At 39.2% G+C, this 18,370-nt stretch overlaps 1 protein-coding gene across 1 annotated transcript; it reads right to left on the reverse strand.

Annotated features, from left to right (window-relative positions):
• Positions 1-1,065: 1,065 nt before the first annotated feature.
• Positions 1,066-14,128, reverse strand: LOC121949371 (uncharacterized protein C21orf62 homolog). The gene is made up of 3 exons (XM_042495038.1): positions 14,058-14,128; positions 13,821-13,960; positions 1,066-3,519 (listed from the first exon to the last, which is right to left on the reverse strand). Exons 2-3 carry the CDS (start codon positions 13,860-13,862, stop codon positions 2,692-2,694), a joined length of 870 nt encoding a protein of 289 aa, XP_042350972.1. The 5' UTR covers positions 13,863-13,960; positions 14,058-14,128; the 3' UTR covers positions 1,066-2,691.
• Positions 14,129-18,370: the final 4,242 nt, after the last annotated feature.

The following is an 18,370-nucleotide window of genomic DNA, read 5'->3' on the forward strand; positions in this document are numbered from 1 at the left end:
TTTTATGATGCTCTATTTATCCTTGAAGCAGCAACATGTTCTTTTGCTTTCCTTTCCCCACAGCACCTCATTCACAGAGACTGCACGGTACAGTATTTTAACACAAGACCTGCCACATGTTGCAATCCACCCAGAGAAATGCTGTTCAATATTATGCAACTCAGAAATCTAAAAAGCCCTTTAGATTTAACTAAATGTGGCCTTGTTTTAACCTAAGTAGGTAGACATCTTTTCAACCATATATCAAGGGCTGGATTAACCATCTAGGGGGTATATAAAGTGCTGGGGGCCCATATCTTTTCCGTTCAGGTGACTCCAGAAAATAGTGCTATCTGTGTCACACGGATTCCACCATGTTCTTAGTCACAGGGCATAAAATACCAATGCTTCACTTGTCACACCCCTCGGCATGTGATATTGAAGCCAAACGCACCTGAGATGGACCAGGCTTTCAACTAACTCCAATGTAAACAAATATGCCGCAATAACTGACGCTGACAGCAACAATATAGTATAAAGAACAAGAGAGTCTGCATAGAGTGGGAAGGAGGAGAGGTGGATGGGTCAAACAAAACTTGACTTTCACCGACTATCACCTGGGTAACTCAACATGTTCTCATCCCAAGATGTCACACATTGGCACTTTGTCAGTGGATTATTATTATTACTACTTATTGTTGTATTTCTGATTACTGCAATCAACACTGGGACATCAACAAAAGCACATGGTCCAGACAAGGCAAAAGAAGCATGTAGTTAGGTTTAGGATAAAAAAAAAAAAAAAAAGATGATTTGGCTATATGACATTCATACAGGAAGAGAAAACGGGGCTCCAAAGTGAAAGTCTGGGGTTTGTTGGACCCATCCACCACCCCTCCTGCCCAACCTACAGAGACCTTCCTACTGTTATATAATGTTATGGAACTTATGCACCTATGTCCCATTTAAAACCACAAACTAACATTGTTTTAATATTACATACTGCAATTTACAGTAATTTATTATGATGTTATTTAATTGGCATATTTATGTAATGTTACATAACAAATGTACTTATTTGACACAAAAACAAGATCTTTTTCTGGACCTAACTAAGTAGTTTTGTTGCCTAAACCTTACTGCGACCATTTCACAACATTAACTAACCCTGTCTTACAATACGTTTCAGCTGTGCATTACAAACTGTTCCTACATTTTTATTGCAGTATTTCCTTTTCTTTTCTTTTCTTTTTTTTTGTCACCCGTCTACATGTGTAACTCAAGAAACAACTTCATCTGAGTGGCCAAAGTTTGGTCAAAGGCCTCCTTCCTTCTGTCCATGCTATCCTGATAGATCTGACAACACCTGGATGGGAGCAGATGATTAAGTGCTGACACCCACTTTGCAGCTGGGAGTGGGATCTGGAACATCTCATCCCTCTGTGTGAGCAGGTGTGTGGTTTCCTCAATATTGTTCTGGCAGACGGCGGATCAGCCCACCATCTGTCTGGACAGTTGTGGTTAAGGTTACACTCCTTCATCATGCAAACCCAGACTAGTCACCCCATCACAGGTTTGGGGGGACTGGTCTGGGTATGCAAAAGCCAGCCTGTGTATACTGTATATCACTTGCTGTCACATTTTCTAGATCAAATGTGACAGGTGGCAGATGGAAAGATGTTATGCAGAAACATTGATTTCAGGGCCAGATGTGGACACACACTAATGTGGTCTCCATAAACTCAATGTCAAGTGTAACCATAGCACTTGTGGCCTCCAGCTACCTGGTGTTCTAAGTGTACACAGCAGGTAGTGTTTATGAGCACAGTCTAGAGATTCTGGGAGTTGCTAAGTACTCTATATAGGATTTGTGTTAAAAGTATTAGCTGTGTTTGAGACATTAGAAAGCTTCATATGATAAAATATGGCAACAGCTTGAATCCTGAGCCAAGTGAAAAACTTGCCTTCACTGTTTCTGTATGTACTCCCTCTCTATGGAGTCATTCATCCCTACAAAGATATTTGACTTGCTGTCATCATCACAAGTCTGTTATTTAAGGCATCTAACAGAAAACCCATTGACTTCAGGACGAAGGAACCAGAGGGGCTGAAATGCCCAGTCATTTCCAGGTTTTAGGACTCATATGGCCATTACAATGTTATTACATAAAATGTTTGTCTATAAATGTGCACCAATAAAATTAGAACAGGCAAAGCATTGCCTCTAACTGGAACAGATGAGTTGTGATGGAAGGATCAGAGTTGGTACAGCTTCCTGGTTAGAAAATTAACAACCACTAACCATTAACAACCACTTATGTCACAGAATTATACTCAAAATATGCTGTTAGATTTGAAATTGTAGCAGGTGTAAATATTGCCAAACCTTGTGTCTGCCTATGTTACAAGTTTAGAAATTATACAGTTCCTTTCAGGGGTGGAAAAATAGCAGCGAGGTGTAGCACACATATACATGTTCTGAAATCAATAGTCTCCTTTAAGAAGGTGCATCAAGTGAGAAAGATGTTAGCCTCCCCTGAGACACTGTGCAAAGCCACCATTGTGCCAGACTGACAGTCTAGCAGCCAGTCATACAAGAGTTATTATATTCCACAACTTTTCCTGTACAAAGGGAGACTAAAAAAACCTCCAGCTCTGTCGCATATTATTCCATTGATCAGTTGTACTGCAAACTGGACCATGCAGTCGTGGTTAATAGACAAACGTCATGAGCAGGTTGTGTGGAGGCTCTGCAGCCTTCTTGCTGGGGTCTATAGGGTCATCAGGAACAACAGAAGAGGGCAGAGCAAAGTGCAAGGGCAGCTGGGGAAACTGCTGGGAGAGGGTGTGAGCAGGTGGTCCCACCACACTGTATGCCTTCAGGGCAGAGAGTCCATTGAGAACAGCTACATCCAGCAATGTCACGTGGAAGGAAGAGGAGAAGTCAAAGGAGAGGGCCTCTAGCTCAGCTACAACCCCTGCTGCTGGGGAGACTGTAATTTCCTGGTTGGGGTAGGGGGCTTCTGGTGCTGCACTGTGAATGCTGAGGGTCTGTAGACCTAGCAGAGCCAGGTGCTGACTGTTTATTGGTTTTATTCCACAAAAAGACAAGCGCAAATGGCTAACCATGCTCCTGTTCAGCAGCTCCTCCAGGACCCACAGCTCCTTCACCCAGACGGTGAGCTGCCCCAGCTCTCTGAGCCCAGCAGGGGGCAGAGCCGAGCGCAAAACGCTGTGGCATCTGCACAGCGCATTGGCCAGAGCCTCGTCGCAGTCCCGCACAGGCGTCGAGCAGCTGCAGTTTCGCAGGTTGTAGCCCAGGGCACCACTGTCAAACAACAGCGTGGTGTTGACCAGCAGAGATGGTTCAGACGGAGGGGTGGAGCTAGTTGTCTGGGTGACAGGGGTCAGGAAGAACAGTAACCACAGTGACCATGGCAACAGGACAGACGAGACGGTGTTTGGAGACATCTCCATGGAGATCAAACAGACTACATCTTCACCAAGTGGAGAGACAGGGTTGTAGAGAGACGGACGGAGCTGTAAGCAGACAGAATACAGTTAGCAGACATATACAGGTCATAAAGACAGAGAGCGAGAGCAAAGCTCAGCAGCATCACACACTTAATCACCAATCTATGACTCATTCCAGAGCTTTACTTCATTACAAGCACATGACACACAAAGAAGGTCTTACTCTCGCTCTGTGCCCTATAGTAACCTGCTGCTGCTTTGCGTCTGTTTTTTAACATGTGGAGGCCAGCTTAAGACCAGCAGCCAACTGAATTCAGCTCTTTATTTCCACTCCAACCCTCTCTCTCTCTCTCTCTCTCTCTCTCTCACACACACACACACACACACACACACTAACAAAACACACACATAATTGAGCCACTTTTTTCTTGCTCTCCAGTTTTACTGGGGAGAGGTCCTTCCAGGCCCCAGGCTACTGCAGGGGTTGTATGGCTGCTTATAAAAGTTCCTGCACCACGCTGCGCTGTAGTGAAATAGGCAGTGGTCAGCCACATTAAATGTTCAGGGGTAATGAAACACTGGCCTCTTTATTTCTCCTCTCAGGACCGGTGGAAAAATGGACTGAATGAGTAGTCTCCAGAGTCAACTTTTCCCCACTCTTCATCCATGTGATGCATTTGGCACCATTTTGATATCATGTGTATTTTTGCACTGCCTTTCACTTTACTGATAAACCCAACTGTAATAGAGTGCTGCGTGAATGATTCCTAAAACCCAGACATTACTTAATATTTCAGAACTCACAATTCCCTCATCTTCAAGTCAGTGTGTTCTTTGAATGGGTTCTTGGTTAGAAACCCTCATTTTACACAGTGTTTCCTTCACCGTGTAATTAAATGGTAAAAAGTCTTTGCGGGATACAAATTTGCAAGTCCTAGGATAGCAAAAGAATGACCCACCCTACAACACGTCGGAGGGATGGTTAATATCACCTGTCACCTAAACAACCACCACGTCCTGCACTGAAGTTGTTGTCGTTGTTGGAGAAGCATAAGAACAACGTTAGCGTTTATACCACAAAACGTGTAGTCAAATGCATCCTTCAACACCTTGGCAAGTGGTTTCAGTGATCGGATCAGCAATGGATCTTGGTGGCAGTTTTTTCCTATATTTAGTGATAACCAGTTGTGTTTAGATCACCAGAAATGCATGATGATACCAAATCTAAACAAGGTGAAAGATGGACTAATAACTAATTAAGGCAACTTAAATGAGTCTTAGACAGTAAGTCCAGTGTTACCCAAAGTCTAACAGAATCAGGTCACAGTGGACTGCAACAATAAAAACAGCTGAATAAATGGATCTTGAGTAGATAAGTATAGTGAGATTTTGGAATGATTTCTGAATTTAAGTGTTTTTTGTTGTTTTGACATCTGTACAAGGTAGATGTTTTATGTCTTTTTATTAGGTGTAAAAATGGGATATTAGTAGCATGTCATTCCTTTTCCTGCCCGCCTAGCCTAGACTCTAAAGTGGTATCCAGATAAATTTAGTCCTGCGTGCATATTATGTACACTTTTCCTATCAAGTAAAATCATCCTATCAATTAGTGTACCCTAAATATACTCAATGGCTCAGTGTATCCATTTATATCCTGAGTGTGATTTGGCTCATCGACCGTTTTCTCAATAAACCTTTTCCTCCCTTGTGTAAAACTGGACTAAGGACAATTGGCATATATTTGCTAAAATAACTGATGGGTTATTGGGGCTCACACACAACTGATTCTCTTGGAGGTGCCTCTACACTTTGTTTTTCCAGGAAGCACTTCCCCTTTCTCTGCAGCCTGTTTACTAGTCACACGGGACATTATTTATAGAAATGTTCCCTGACTTTACTCCAGTTTTCATTCTAAGGTCTTTTCCAAGAATGTGATATAAAAAAGCACATGAACACTGAGTGTGTGTGTAGAAAAACCACCATGAAGAATGAAAAACTACAGTTAATCTACAGAAAATCATCCCAAATCCCAGTAAGAAATGCTTCATAGATTGCAGTGTACTGTAAATAGTTCCACGTATAACATACATTTATCCAAACAGGAGGTGACATATTCTTACTGATTAGTTGTAAGTGATCAACTATCATTCCAAAGGGCTGCGTTCTTCACTCTGGTCCTTTTGTTGTTTTGTGCACTGTTCACTGAGAGTTGATGAGAGTCAGAGGACAATGAAGCAAGATTCTGTAACATTTGCTAAACAGCACCTACTGTAGCAACATGTTGCAGTTACAGAAATGATGAATGCTTTGGAGCCCTTTCCTAAATTATTAGCCTTCTGAACACACACACAAACACACACTCTGTTACAAGGTTCAGAGTGATACCCTATGATACCCTTCAGAGTGCCACATGGGATTTCCTATTGCCTTTTTCCTAATACTTCCTAGACCATCTTTTGCCATATGCTGTTTATGAGAGTCAGAGGACAATGTACTACTTATTTGATTGCTGATATTGATTTTTAATTATTTATTGAGGATTTTTTGTTCTTCTTTTTCTTTTATAATATCATAACTATTACTTAACCATGTTTTTACTGTTATATTTTATCTCTATGTTGTTTTTCTTTACATAAAATGTCCTTTTTTATGTTACATGCATGTGTGGGGTGGGGCTTGGGGTCTGGCAGATTAACAGTTCTTTTAACAGTCGCTTTTCATGGCAGTTTACCCACAACAAAACACCCGTGTTTGGTACCAAAAAAGTCACTTGGAATGCAATGACTTGCCAAATAACAACAACTTTTGTTGGTTGTGAGCAGTGGTCTGCAGCTCTGCAGGCATCTCGCCTCGGTGTGGCATCATCCACCATCCCCTCCACATCCTGATGATTAGTTTGGCCTATGTCCAGTCACTAATATGGAGGGGCGGGCTTCATGATCTATACTGCAGTCAGACACCAGGGGGTGATCCAGATTGAAAAGTTACACTTTGGGGGAGCTGTCTTGTTGTCCACCTTTATATACAATCTATGGTAGAAACTGACCAAGCCCTCTGTCTCATTCACCCACTGCCTGTGCCCATTTTGTTAAAAAATACTTCTTCTGCCTGTGGAGTCAATAAGTGGAAACATGGACAGCGCCACTTTGCCATTGCAACCCACATTATGGTCGAAGTTTGAATTTCAGCTTCAATGACAGAAATAGACCACTATTTTTTCATTATTTCACAGTGATTAAAATCAATCTTAAATTGCACATGGGCACATTAAAAATTGCCTCAAGTGGAGACTGACAAAGCCCTTTGTCTCATTCACTGACTGCCTGTGTTTGTTTTGTGACGTCTTGTTGCTCTTGGGCATGTGGGCCACATCGGGGCCATGACCAATTAACAATGGAGTCTGATATTGGCCACATTTGAAATGACAATGTGAACAGCAACATTAAAAAATTGGATTTAGAAAAAAATCAGAATTCAGCACTAAGGCTTACAGTGTGAGAATGCAGAATCGTACAATGCCAACATGTTCTTCTGGTAACAAAGCTGTTAGCAAACAATGTAAAAGGCACACCAAATGACCAGGGATATGATCAGAAATGGTTAAAAATATTTCTTTTGTTTTTGTTTTTAAATTTAATCTCATCTACAATGCATTTTTATATACCAATTTATTTAATTGTTTCTATTTTGGCTTGTCAGAGCTTCTATAGTATACACAACCTGATGATAGAGACTGTAACAATTTGATTTTAATCTTAAAGGGGGGAAACAAAAGCAGGAATAATGGATGATACTGGGTTAAACTATGATTTGGCATAAAGGCCCATTTCTGGTATCATGACTGTGCTGCTATAAATACACTTGACATCACTGTGGTTGGTTTACAGTAGCAGCTGCCCTGCATACACACAGCCTGTCCTCTCCGTCCTCCACCATCTTACCTCACTGCTAATATTAGTCATCGTTTTTCCAGCTGTTCCCAGCGTCTGGCTCTCCCACACATTACAACCGTCCATTTCTCTCTCTTTCCATCTGTCTGTCCTTTCGCTCTCTGTACCACTCCCTCATTTTCTCCTACTCTCTCTCTCCTCTTTTTCTCTCCTTTGCTCCATCTCCATCTCTGTAATCCCTGCAACAGGCTCCAGCTGCAGGACCGGATGCTGGGAGGGAGAGCTGAAGACCAAAATCCACCACTGAAAACAAATTCCACAATACTGAAATGTTTGTTTAAAATTATTAATAATTAATACATATTTATTTTCATTTCATCTGTTATCAAGCATTTATGTCAACTGTACCATGTAAAGTAGCTTGAATCAGTGACTGTTTTTATGTGTTTGATTCTGATTGTGATCCTGAGTGTAAGTGAAAATGACAGTGTGTGTGCATGCTGCAGACAGAATAAGAGTCAAACAGAGTGAAAGTGTTCCTGCAATTTGTGCGTGTGTGTGTGTGTGTGTGTGTTTGTGTGTGTGAGAGAAAGGGAGCGAGGTGGCCGGTGCTCTTCATGGCTCCAGCTTGTTAAAGGAGAGGCTCAACGCATTCCTCTGACATCATGCTCCGCAGGCACCCACCCTAATCCTCCCTTCCTCTCTCTCTCTCTCTCTCTTTACACCTCTCTCCTACAGTCCCTCTCTTCCTCCATGTCACCCATCTCTTTTGGCTGTCTCACGCTCCTCTCCCTCTCTCCCAACAGCTGCGGCTCCACACACAACTGCAGACACCAAGTGATGAAGTTTCACTTTAAAAATGGCAAATATGGATTGAAATGTTTCCTCTTTTTTCTGCATCTTCTGCCCTAAAATGTCTATTACATTTTACTGTAAGGAATACTGCAGCTGACACATTTCAGGGTCAAATTTACTTTAAATATAAACCAGTTTAATAGAGCACAGCATGCTTATAAAAATGTTCTAGCATTAGGGCACTTTTTTAGTGTTTCGTCACGTTGAGCAGGCTTTGCATTAATTCTTCAATAGAAATTGGGAATATAAAATACTTCTAATGGAAGCACGTCAGTTCTGAAAAATTATCACAAAAAAGTTTTTACGCTCACATGATGTGGTATTTCAGGCATTTGAAAAGGCCATATTTTGGCAAAACTACAATGTAAACAGTACATTTTCTCGGTCACATGATGTTATGGCTATGTGCTTGTCAGTAGGAACTGGCTCTATCATGATGCAGCAGGAGCCACATCACATTACTCTTCCAAAGTTGAGCGGATAATCTGGAAGTTTTGAATCCACAATTCCTCTGTGAAATCGTGGACTATTACCCCTGAAAAATTATATTCCTTGGGTTGAAATTAGGGCTGCACCTAACAATTATTTTTTTATCAATTAATCTATCGATTATTTTTTCGATTAATCTAGTGACTTTTTTTATTGATTGACTATTATTTTTTTATTACTTGATTAATATCACAACAAATTTACCGAAAATATTTTACATTTTAAAACTTGTCATACATTGCAGGGCATTATTCCCCAACAAAAAATATCCCAGTCTTCACAGGTAATCTGTGTTTTACAGTCTGATATAAAGTCTCTCCAAAATAAAATTAATGCAAGAGCTTGCTCCACTCAAGTAAAAGGAATGTAATGCAATCTACATTTAGCAATCCAACAGCAAAATACATAAAACAATGTAAAATTCAAGTCACTTAACACAACAGTTACTTTGTTACAGTAACAAACCTCAAATCTAGCAGTCCAACAAAACATCTTACAATAAAGTTAGTGCAATTTGAATAATACAATAACTTTTCCCTAACAGAAATAATTATAACTAGTCCATTTTTTCTGCATCAAAATAGATCAGCCTTGACTGGGCCTTAAGGCATATCACTGCCTGCTGATATGAGTGCTGTATTTTCATATTTATAAGTACATATTCCACTCATTTATGAAGTTGCGCAAGCTCCTGCACAGTTGACAACCCGTCCTGTAAATGTTTCATAATAAAATGCATTGTATCAGCAACTGATGGCATTCTGTTCACAGAGACACAGTCAGATAGCTTTTGTTTTGAAAGGGACGCAAGGAAGTTGAAGTAAAACAAATATCTTTGTATTTCCTCATCTCTGTGACAGAGAGAGACTTTAAACTGCAGTATGAAGTGGTATAGAGTCAACAAACGCAAGCATCACACGAAAAAAAAGGTGAACCACCGTTTCTCTAGATGTGCTGCAGCTGACACGCACAACATTTGACATGCATAAAATATTCTGTTTTTGTGCCCTTATTTTGAAAAATATAATAGTCCTACCAAACTGTTTACATGCAGCACTGCATAAATCGAGTAATGCTCTAACATGCTGTTTATAATGTTAAATGCAAGATAAATTGGGAACCACTATAGCTGCTTTTGCCATTTTGCTTCTTTGCCTCAAAACAGGATTTTAAAAAACCCGTTTACAACCAAATCTTTTGTAATGTTTAACAATAGGCGTGTTTCTCCTTTAAGCAGAAATCTGTGTTTCTCTTTTGGGCATGTCTACAAGCCCAGCCTTGCAGACTGTTGGCAAGTTGGTTTATGCATAACGTACCCATGACAACACACAGAGTTGACCGCAAACAGGCAAGAGAGTTGCAACTGCAGTAAAAGTCAAATTGAGTAGCATATTCTGAATGCACTCTATACATGTCCAAAGAATGCTATTAACCCTTTAAAACCTGGAGGGACATCACTTTTCTTGAAACAAGAAAGTATCAAAAGTATGTAAACCTTTGAATCCTGAGCAAACTAATGTGATTTCCTTTAAAAACATGGGACAAAAAAGCATTCTGCAAGTTGGTGAGAAGTGTTCTACAAACTGCAAGAAATTAGGAGACTTAAAAAATGATTTGTAATAAGCTAGGGAAAAGTTCTAGGGGAAAAGAAAAAAAAACTAGAAAAAAAAACATTTAAAATAATACATAACATATCTTGTTTCAAAATTATTGTAATTCTTAAGCACTTCTTTGAGGTCATTTCTGTGTTGTTTTTTTCTCTTTACTTTCTTACAATAATAATAATAAGATATTTTTTTCTATTTCTTTAAAAAGCAAAACAACAACAAATTTCTTCTTTCTTAGCTCATTGCCTTCTTTCTTTTAATCAAGCCAATTTGCTCAGGTTTCAGGGGGTTAAAAACTGAATAATATCAGCATATCACACATTTTCAGTGGAAAAGGCCTGATTCAGAATATGAACAAAATCTGTTTACATGACCCAGTGGATAAATGTATTAAGACAATGTTAGTGTTACTGCCCCCGCCCCCTCCCATGAAATCTGGCCACCAGGGTTGGATACGGTCCTGATGCTATGCTACAGCTGGACAGCAGGGCTGTTATGTAGATTGAAGCATGTAATGTGGAACAATTAATGTCAGTTCTGCCCAGAACCTTTGAGCATTACACCGCTAGCACCATATGCTGAAGCTAGCACAAGCCGACTGCTGTGCAGCTCAGTCACTTAGTCACAGTGTGGTGAGTGGCTGAGTGCTCTCTCTCTCATGTTGTGTGACAAACCAGGCAAAGACATTCTCTCTTTGGCTCCTACCAGAGAGAGAGAATCAAATGAGATCCTTGGGGTCATAAGCTCCATAACTTGACCTACTAAAAATGAAAAAGTCTTTCTTTGCATTTAAAAAAAATCCATGTTCATATAATAGCATTGTGAAAATGATCCTCATGTACATGGATCCACAAAAACAGCCAAAAACACTGTAGTATGCTGCCAGGCCAGTAGCTGTTGGTGTAACTTTGTAATGACACACCATAGAAGAACAACGCATGCATGAAGTGCGGCCGTGCTAATTTCCTTCCCTGGGAAACAGTTAGCCTGGCTCATTCCAAAGTTGAAAATACTGTACACTGTTTATATTGTATCTCATGTGTTTTATTAGCCTCATAAGTAATAACCTGATGCTGTAAGTCTAACACTGAACATGTAGGAAATGTGATGAAACATGTGCAAAAGACGACCACATACCAATGCTAAATAATAATGCAGCCAGTGTGTACTTCAGTGTGCGGCCACGTCTATAACCTTGTCTCAGCTGTCCCTAAACTTATATACAAATGTTGCAGCTGCTGAAGAATTTTTCCCTGCATTAAGACTGCAGGCGGGTTATTTTTATTGACTGTTGTACGGTAGAATCAAGTTAGCAGGCTATAAAACAAAACTCCAGAGTCTCATAAGCTACTAATCTCCAGACCACTCTTGTCAGTTCGGTTGGAAAGAACGAGAGCAAAACTTGATTTTCCCAAACTCTTTCTCTGGGGTACGAGACACAGCGTAGCAGCAGTATTTCAATAAAAAGCAACTCTGACAGCCTGCATGTGTCTCTCTGGGTTAGAACACAGCACAAACAAGTCTCACTGTCTCACTTCATTTTAGATCACATTAGATTTCATTTGATATGAGTATAAAACATTTGTTGATAGCAAGTTTGACCATACAGGTCCATATCAATTTACTAGATGGATCATGCTTTTGGCCATATATAATGGTCAAATGGACAGCAGCGTATTGCTCCCACCATCGCAAACGACATGGAGTTGCGGGAGCGTTGTTTAACCCTTTGAAACCTGAGCCAACTGTGTTGATTTCTTTGAGAAACATGGGAAGGAGACAATGTGCAACAAAACAACAAATGACCCCAAAATCTTCAAGAAACTAAGAAAAAGTACAAGAAAATGACCTGAAAAGTAGTAAAAAAAAAAAAAAAAAAAAAAAAAGAAAGAAAATTAAAGTTAAAACAAAAACAGAAATGACCTGAAAAAGGGGGCTTTAAAATGTATTTTGATATTGTAACATCATTTTAAATATGTATTTACAATTTTTTTTTTCGTTGAGCACCAGTTCCAGTGGAAATCTAATATGAGATAAAAATAAACAGTATTGATAGAAATAAATAATTGAATTTATTATTATAAATAATTGAAACCTGAGCAAATTGGCTTGATCTTTCAAAAACATGGGAAGAAGGCAATGAGTCATAAATTAGCAAATTACCTGCAAAACAAAACATAACAAAAAAAGAAAGAAAAAATCATTTAAAAACAGACAAGGAGATGAAAAATTATAATAATTCTGTAACATAATTTTAAATATTTAATTATAATAATAATTAGCATAGTTTTTCCCTTGCCTTTTTCTTTGCTTTACCCCACAACGCATCTTCCCCTAGCTTTTTTAAAAATAATTTTCTAAATCTACTAATTTCTTGCAATTTATGGAATATTTATTACCAAGTTGCACAATACCTTTTTTTTCTCTTTTTCTTGCTTGTTTTTGGTAGAAATCGCAAAAAATAATGCTCAGAATTTAAGGATTTAGATACTTCTGAAAGCAGCACAAGGAAAGTGATGTCACTCCAGGTTTTAAAGGGTTAAATTGTGCAAAATGTGTTTTTTTGTGATTCAGGTGACTTGACCCTTAAAGAAATACATGAATAAAAAAGAATCATCAGGAAAACAGGCAGTGGACTAATGATTAAAAAGTCACACTAAGAAAATGCATTTGCAAAACATTATTTCTTGGTAAGATTGTCTCCCTAACTCCACATTTAGCAACTTTTCAAGTTTTCATTTTCTTTTCAGATGAACCATAAAGGAAGCAGATACACAAGTCAACCAGCCAGTTGACTTAGGGTAGTTGTAGAATGAACTAACATGACATAGCAGATTTTAAAAATATAATAATAATAATAATAATAATAATGTAGACAATATAATATGCTAAAAAAATGCATCAGTTTTATGAAGAAGAAACATTTTTTTTATATCTTACCTTGTAAAAGTGCTTTCAGACAATAAACAAATGATTTTAAAAAAGAACTACACTACTAAAACTAAAGAAACTAAAAACTTTAAACTAAATTAATTAAAGTATAAATAAATCTAGTAACAAAATCCGTTCAAAAATGTATGGCAAAAAAAGAATAGTCAACGTAATATATTAAAATCGAATTGAATAGTGGTACTAAAATGCATCAGATAAAAACAGAGTTTGCAGAGTTTTGAGTAACAGCCATTTCACCGCAAAAAATATCCACCGTGCAGTTAAAATGCACTGTTCACTTTCCTATCAGCAAGAAGCAGAGTGTGAGTTTGGACTGACAGACATCACATCTCAGCTGTCTGTAGGTCTTTCTGTGGCCATATGTTTCTAATCAGATATATAACCTGAAGCATTTCCCACACCAAATGTAAAGCTGCTATTTCAGGTCAGTTTGGGGCCAACAATTAGTAGACTGAACATCAAACATGTTCACTTACAGCATGTGTGAGAAATCAGGAACACACGTGTTGTGTGTGCAGCAGTGAAGGAGCGATGAAAGCAGCAGCACGTGTGAGTGCGAGTGGAGCGTACTTACGTGGACAGCTTTGTGCTGGTTAAGGTGGCATACTGCTGGCATGCGGCTCCAGGCTCATCTATCCGGACTCCTCGTGCGCTGAGAGCGGCAGCAGCTTCCACATCTGTCTGCAGGCTGACTGCAAAACCTCATGTGTGTTTCTGACCACAGCACAGAGAGAGGAGAGAGAGAGTCAGGATGGAGGAGGAGAGAGAAGGAAGGAGGGAGGGAGGAGAGAAAACCACACAGAGGTCTTACTTTCTGAACACAGGATAGATGCATGTAGCTCCAGCTGCGACAGCATGACAGAGTCACACACTCCATTTTCTCTGCTTTCTCCTCATCTTTCTCCCCATTCCCACTCTCCTCCTATTTGGGGACGTGCCTCTCATTTTACAAGGCAGCAACTTTCCCTTCAGAAAATGGCTGTGTGCGCTGCCACCTTGTGGCCCAAAATATCAGTAAATCTATATATATTGTATGATTATTTTTGATAACAATAATAATAAAAACACATTTTTAAGTTATTACGTTTTATTATTTATTTTTATTGTTTTTATTCAGTACTTAATGATTAAAATACATGTAACTGTCATTCTGTGTCTTAAAAATGTTGGCTCCCTCTGCTGGAATGCACTGTATGTGTTTTATGTGTTGATTTATTTATTATAGTATATCCTTTATTTAACCAGGTAAAAGACTCATTGAGATTTAAAATCTCTTTTCCAAGAGTGACCTGGCCAAGAGGACAGCTTAAAACAAGGTTACAATAATAAATACAGACAGGCAAATACAACTATCAAACAAATAAACTTTTATCACACAAGACAAAGAGTGAGCACAATCTCCAGTTAAAATGCGAAAAGTGCAATCATCAAATTTCATTGGAGTAGCAGTCACACTGACCAATAGTGCAATTTTCTTGACCTTTTAAAAGTGACTTCAGTTCAGTTCAGACAGTTTGAAGTCCTTTTGTAAGTTATTCCAAGTGGAGGGGACGACAAATTTAAAAGCTTTTTTGCCAAGTTCTGTGTGAACCTTGGGGACCAACATCAAAATAGTACTGTGAGAGCGCAGGCCATATTGATTCTGTTTTTTTTACACATATAAGTACATAAATAAGAGGGAACCAGCCCAAGAAGACTCTTATATCTAAAAACTGACCAGTGTGAGAGTGTGCGGACAGACAGAGAAGGCCAATTAGCAGCAGCGTATGTACAGTGGTGTACGCAGCACCCACAGCCAGTAATGAGCCTTGTGATACTGCCAAACGTACACACTGGAAAAGAGCGTCCAAAGTTATGAATGGAGTGCTGTCCTGATTTTGACTGCCAAAATATTGCTACTAATGATTTCTGTTATTATGACAGTAACATAAAGCGGATCCTAGCGTCTGTGTCTTTGCTGGGAGCTGTGTGTGTATTTGAGGACTGAATAACAGTCGTAAACATGACAAAGACTTTGGCCCGATAATCTATCTTTCATCCAACCACAAAGTTTGTTAAAGGAGAGAAGCAAACAGTAGGCGGGTGGCCATTAACCCTTAACTGCATTAATTGGAAACATAAAATACAACTAATGGAAACATGTCAATTTTGCAAAAAAACAAACCCCAAAAACTCAACAAGATTGGTATTATAAACATAACATATTTTGCAAAACTACAATGGAAACACTTATTTGTCTTTTCTCGGTCACATGGTGTTATGGTTATGTGCTTGTCAGTAGGAACTGGCTCCCTCATGATGCAGCAGGAGCTACAAGAGGTGTTATTGCATCGCAAAACTCTCCCAGAAATCTCTTATATGTGGATGCTCCAACATTTAAAAAATATCGCTTAAGTTTTGCGCAAATCTGTGATGGAAACCCCCCTTGTGCTATCGTGGTTTGGTGAGTGTGAGGTTACATATCATATGGCCATGGTTTGTGGTCCAAAAAATGTTGCACACTAAAAACCACTGGGTCAACATAACAGCAGCATAATACTGTGTTCAATTCAATTTGTTGTTTTAACTGAGTTTTAGCGTTTAGCTTTCCATATTAGTATTGAGTTATGTACCTCAAATAAACTATGTTATTGTAGTGAGCCATTGTGATCTAGTAGCTCTGCTGTAGTCATGTCACTATTTTTTATGGATTGTTAACTAATATTTAAAAGTGTATGCGTGCACATCATTTTGTAGCATGAAAAAACGAGTTTTGCAACAGGTTTAACACTCAGGCACCTGGAACAATGTCACTGTCCTTGTCTTTCTTTTTGATGCCTTTTTATTTAAACCTTTGAACCCTGAGCAAATTGTTAACCCTGAGCAAATTGTTAACCCCCCCCCCCCCACCAAACCACAGGGAAAAAGCTAGTGTGTAACTTGGTAAGAAAAGTTTCTCAAATTGCAAGAAATTAGTACCCAAACACCTGTCAGACAATGTCAACTCAAATGAAAAGGGCCTCATTTCAAATTTTATCGATATCTCAGTGACATCACTGACATCAGCAAGGCAGAATTTAGTCAAAAAGATAGACACTTACATTGGGTAGAAGCAAAGAAAATCATTAAAACTACTGCATACAAAACTAAAAATAAGGCCTAAAACAATGAAAACGCAGAGTTCAACACAACCAACATGTTCTCATCCCAACTCGTGACATGATGCCGCTCTGTCAGTGACGTTCTGCCTCTACTTATGACGTTTTAGGTATCCTGCTGTGTCACATGTTAACGCTCTGGTATGCTGTTACCAGGATGTCAACAAATGCACATGATGGGATGACGCAGCATGGTCCTTATGTTTACACAACAGCACATGGAAACCAAAGTGGACCATCATGTAGGTTAGGATTAGGAAAAAGAGGCATATGGTAAGTTGTAGGAAAAAAAACCCTCACATTCACACAGGAGGCAAACGCTTGGTTCCTGCACAAAAGTCAGTTGTTTGTGTTCCTGTAGGAGGCGGAAGGTGGCTTTTGGCATCGTGCTCGTACACCGTAAGCACTGACAGAACAGACTTTTTTGTCAAGGTCAGAGTGGGAATGGGCTGACACAAATGAAGGCTAGTAAAAGTTTGTGCCAGTGATGGCAAATCAGTTTGCGACATAAGCGATATCACTATTTTCAAGACACATGACTGATGACATGCACCGTGATCTGCTGAAATTTGTGGGAATGGTGAAATGCATTATGGGATGTGAATAGAAAAGACATGGTAAATATCTCGAGTGAGACTTCAACTATGTGTTTACGTGAGCTTCGTAAGCCATGTATTTTAGTTATTGGTGTATGTCATGTGACACAGTTGTTAAGTTACTGTAACAAATTTATAATAAACATATTTAGTGTAAAGTTTATCTGAATGTAAATTTGTTTTATTGGCCTTTAAGGACTGTTGGCCTGCCAGCCTATATCTCATTACATGTGTTGCTGTACCACAGCTGCAGAGTAGAACAGACATACACGTTCAAATCAACAGAGCCAGACAGTCAGTGCCAGCCATTTTGATGTGTACTGTGCACTGCAAAGAACTTCCATATGAGCCAACTTGTAGCAGAGTCCCAAATTTTTCAAAGTGCTGCATTTCATAATTAATTAAGCTTACTCAAAACATCTGCTCCCTTGTAATAAAATTGTAGCTGACAAGCACCTTTTTTTTGCAACACCTATGAACAAGATGGGTGTTTGTGAGGACATCATTATGAATGTAAAAAAAAACAAGGTGATAAAAGCCTAACATTTTAGGTGCTCCAGCGCCTTGATATTATGCAGATCAGTCAAGTTATAAACTTTTGAATATGTGTGTTTGTGTGTGTGTTCAATCCTTGACTGAGCAGGATGTAGTCTTTCAATGACATTGGAGTTCAGGTGTGAGTGTGAGCTAAGGTCATGTTCAGCACTCTGGTCATATTTGCACAGTAACAGTTGTTGTCTGTAGGAAGCAAAACTGAACATTAAATGTAACCACCAGATCCCAAAGAGAGGCTGAGCAGAGCAGATGGAAAACTGGCTCTTAAACCAGTGAGATCACTTCCTGTTGGTTACTGTGTTGGCCAGGGCCAACATGATGGCAGCCAGAGGATGAGCTACTTCACCAGAACACCTATTCCCAGAACCATGATGCTGGGTGGAGGCACAGGCAGCTGCTGCCTTACTAAAATATTGACATAACATTAGTCAGACTGTCATTTTGTTTCCTGAGTAACAGAGTAATCACATGACAGACATCAGGCAAGGCGTTTCCTTCTCTCAACATTTCCAGTCTACATAAAGATATTTGAACTGTAAGGTTCCTCTAACTGTTGGTTCACAACAACATGTCAACACATAAAACCATTGATAAATATTGATATTAATATCTATTTCCATTGACATATTATCCACGTTAGCTAGGTAGCCTATATTACCACTACTACCATGTTAACTGGATACTAATCAGCCCTGAGCAAAATGCAGACAACTCATGAATACAATGACAAATCTCCTAGGGAAGTCTTGGAAGATCCCCATCGAATACTTTTTCTTCACAGGTATGAATGGATCAGAGAAGGACAACATCATAAGGGTGACTCTTAACAGGCTTCA

Source organism: Plectropomus leopardus, chromosome 10 (genome assembly GCF_008729295.1).
Source record: "Plectropomus leopardus isolate mb chromosome 10, YSFRI_Pleo_2.0, whole genome shotgun sequence".
Classification (NCBI taxonomy): domain Eukaryota; kingdom Metazoa; phylum Chordata; class Actinopteri; order Perciformes; family Serranidae; genus Plectropomus; species Plectropomus leopardus.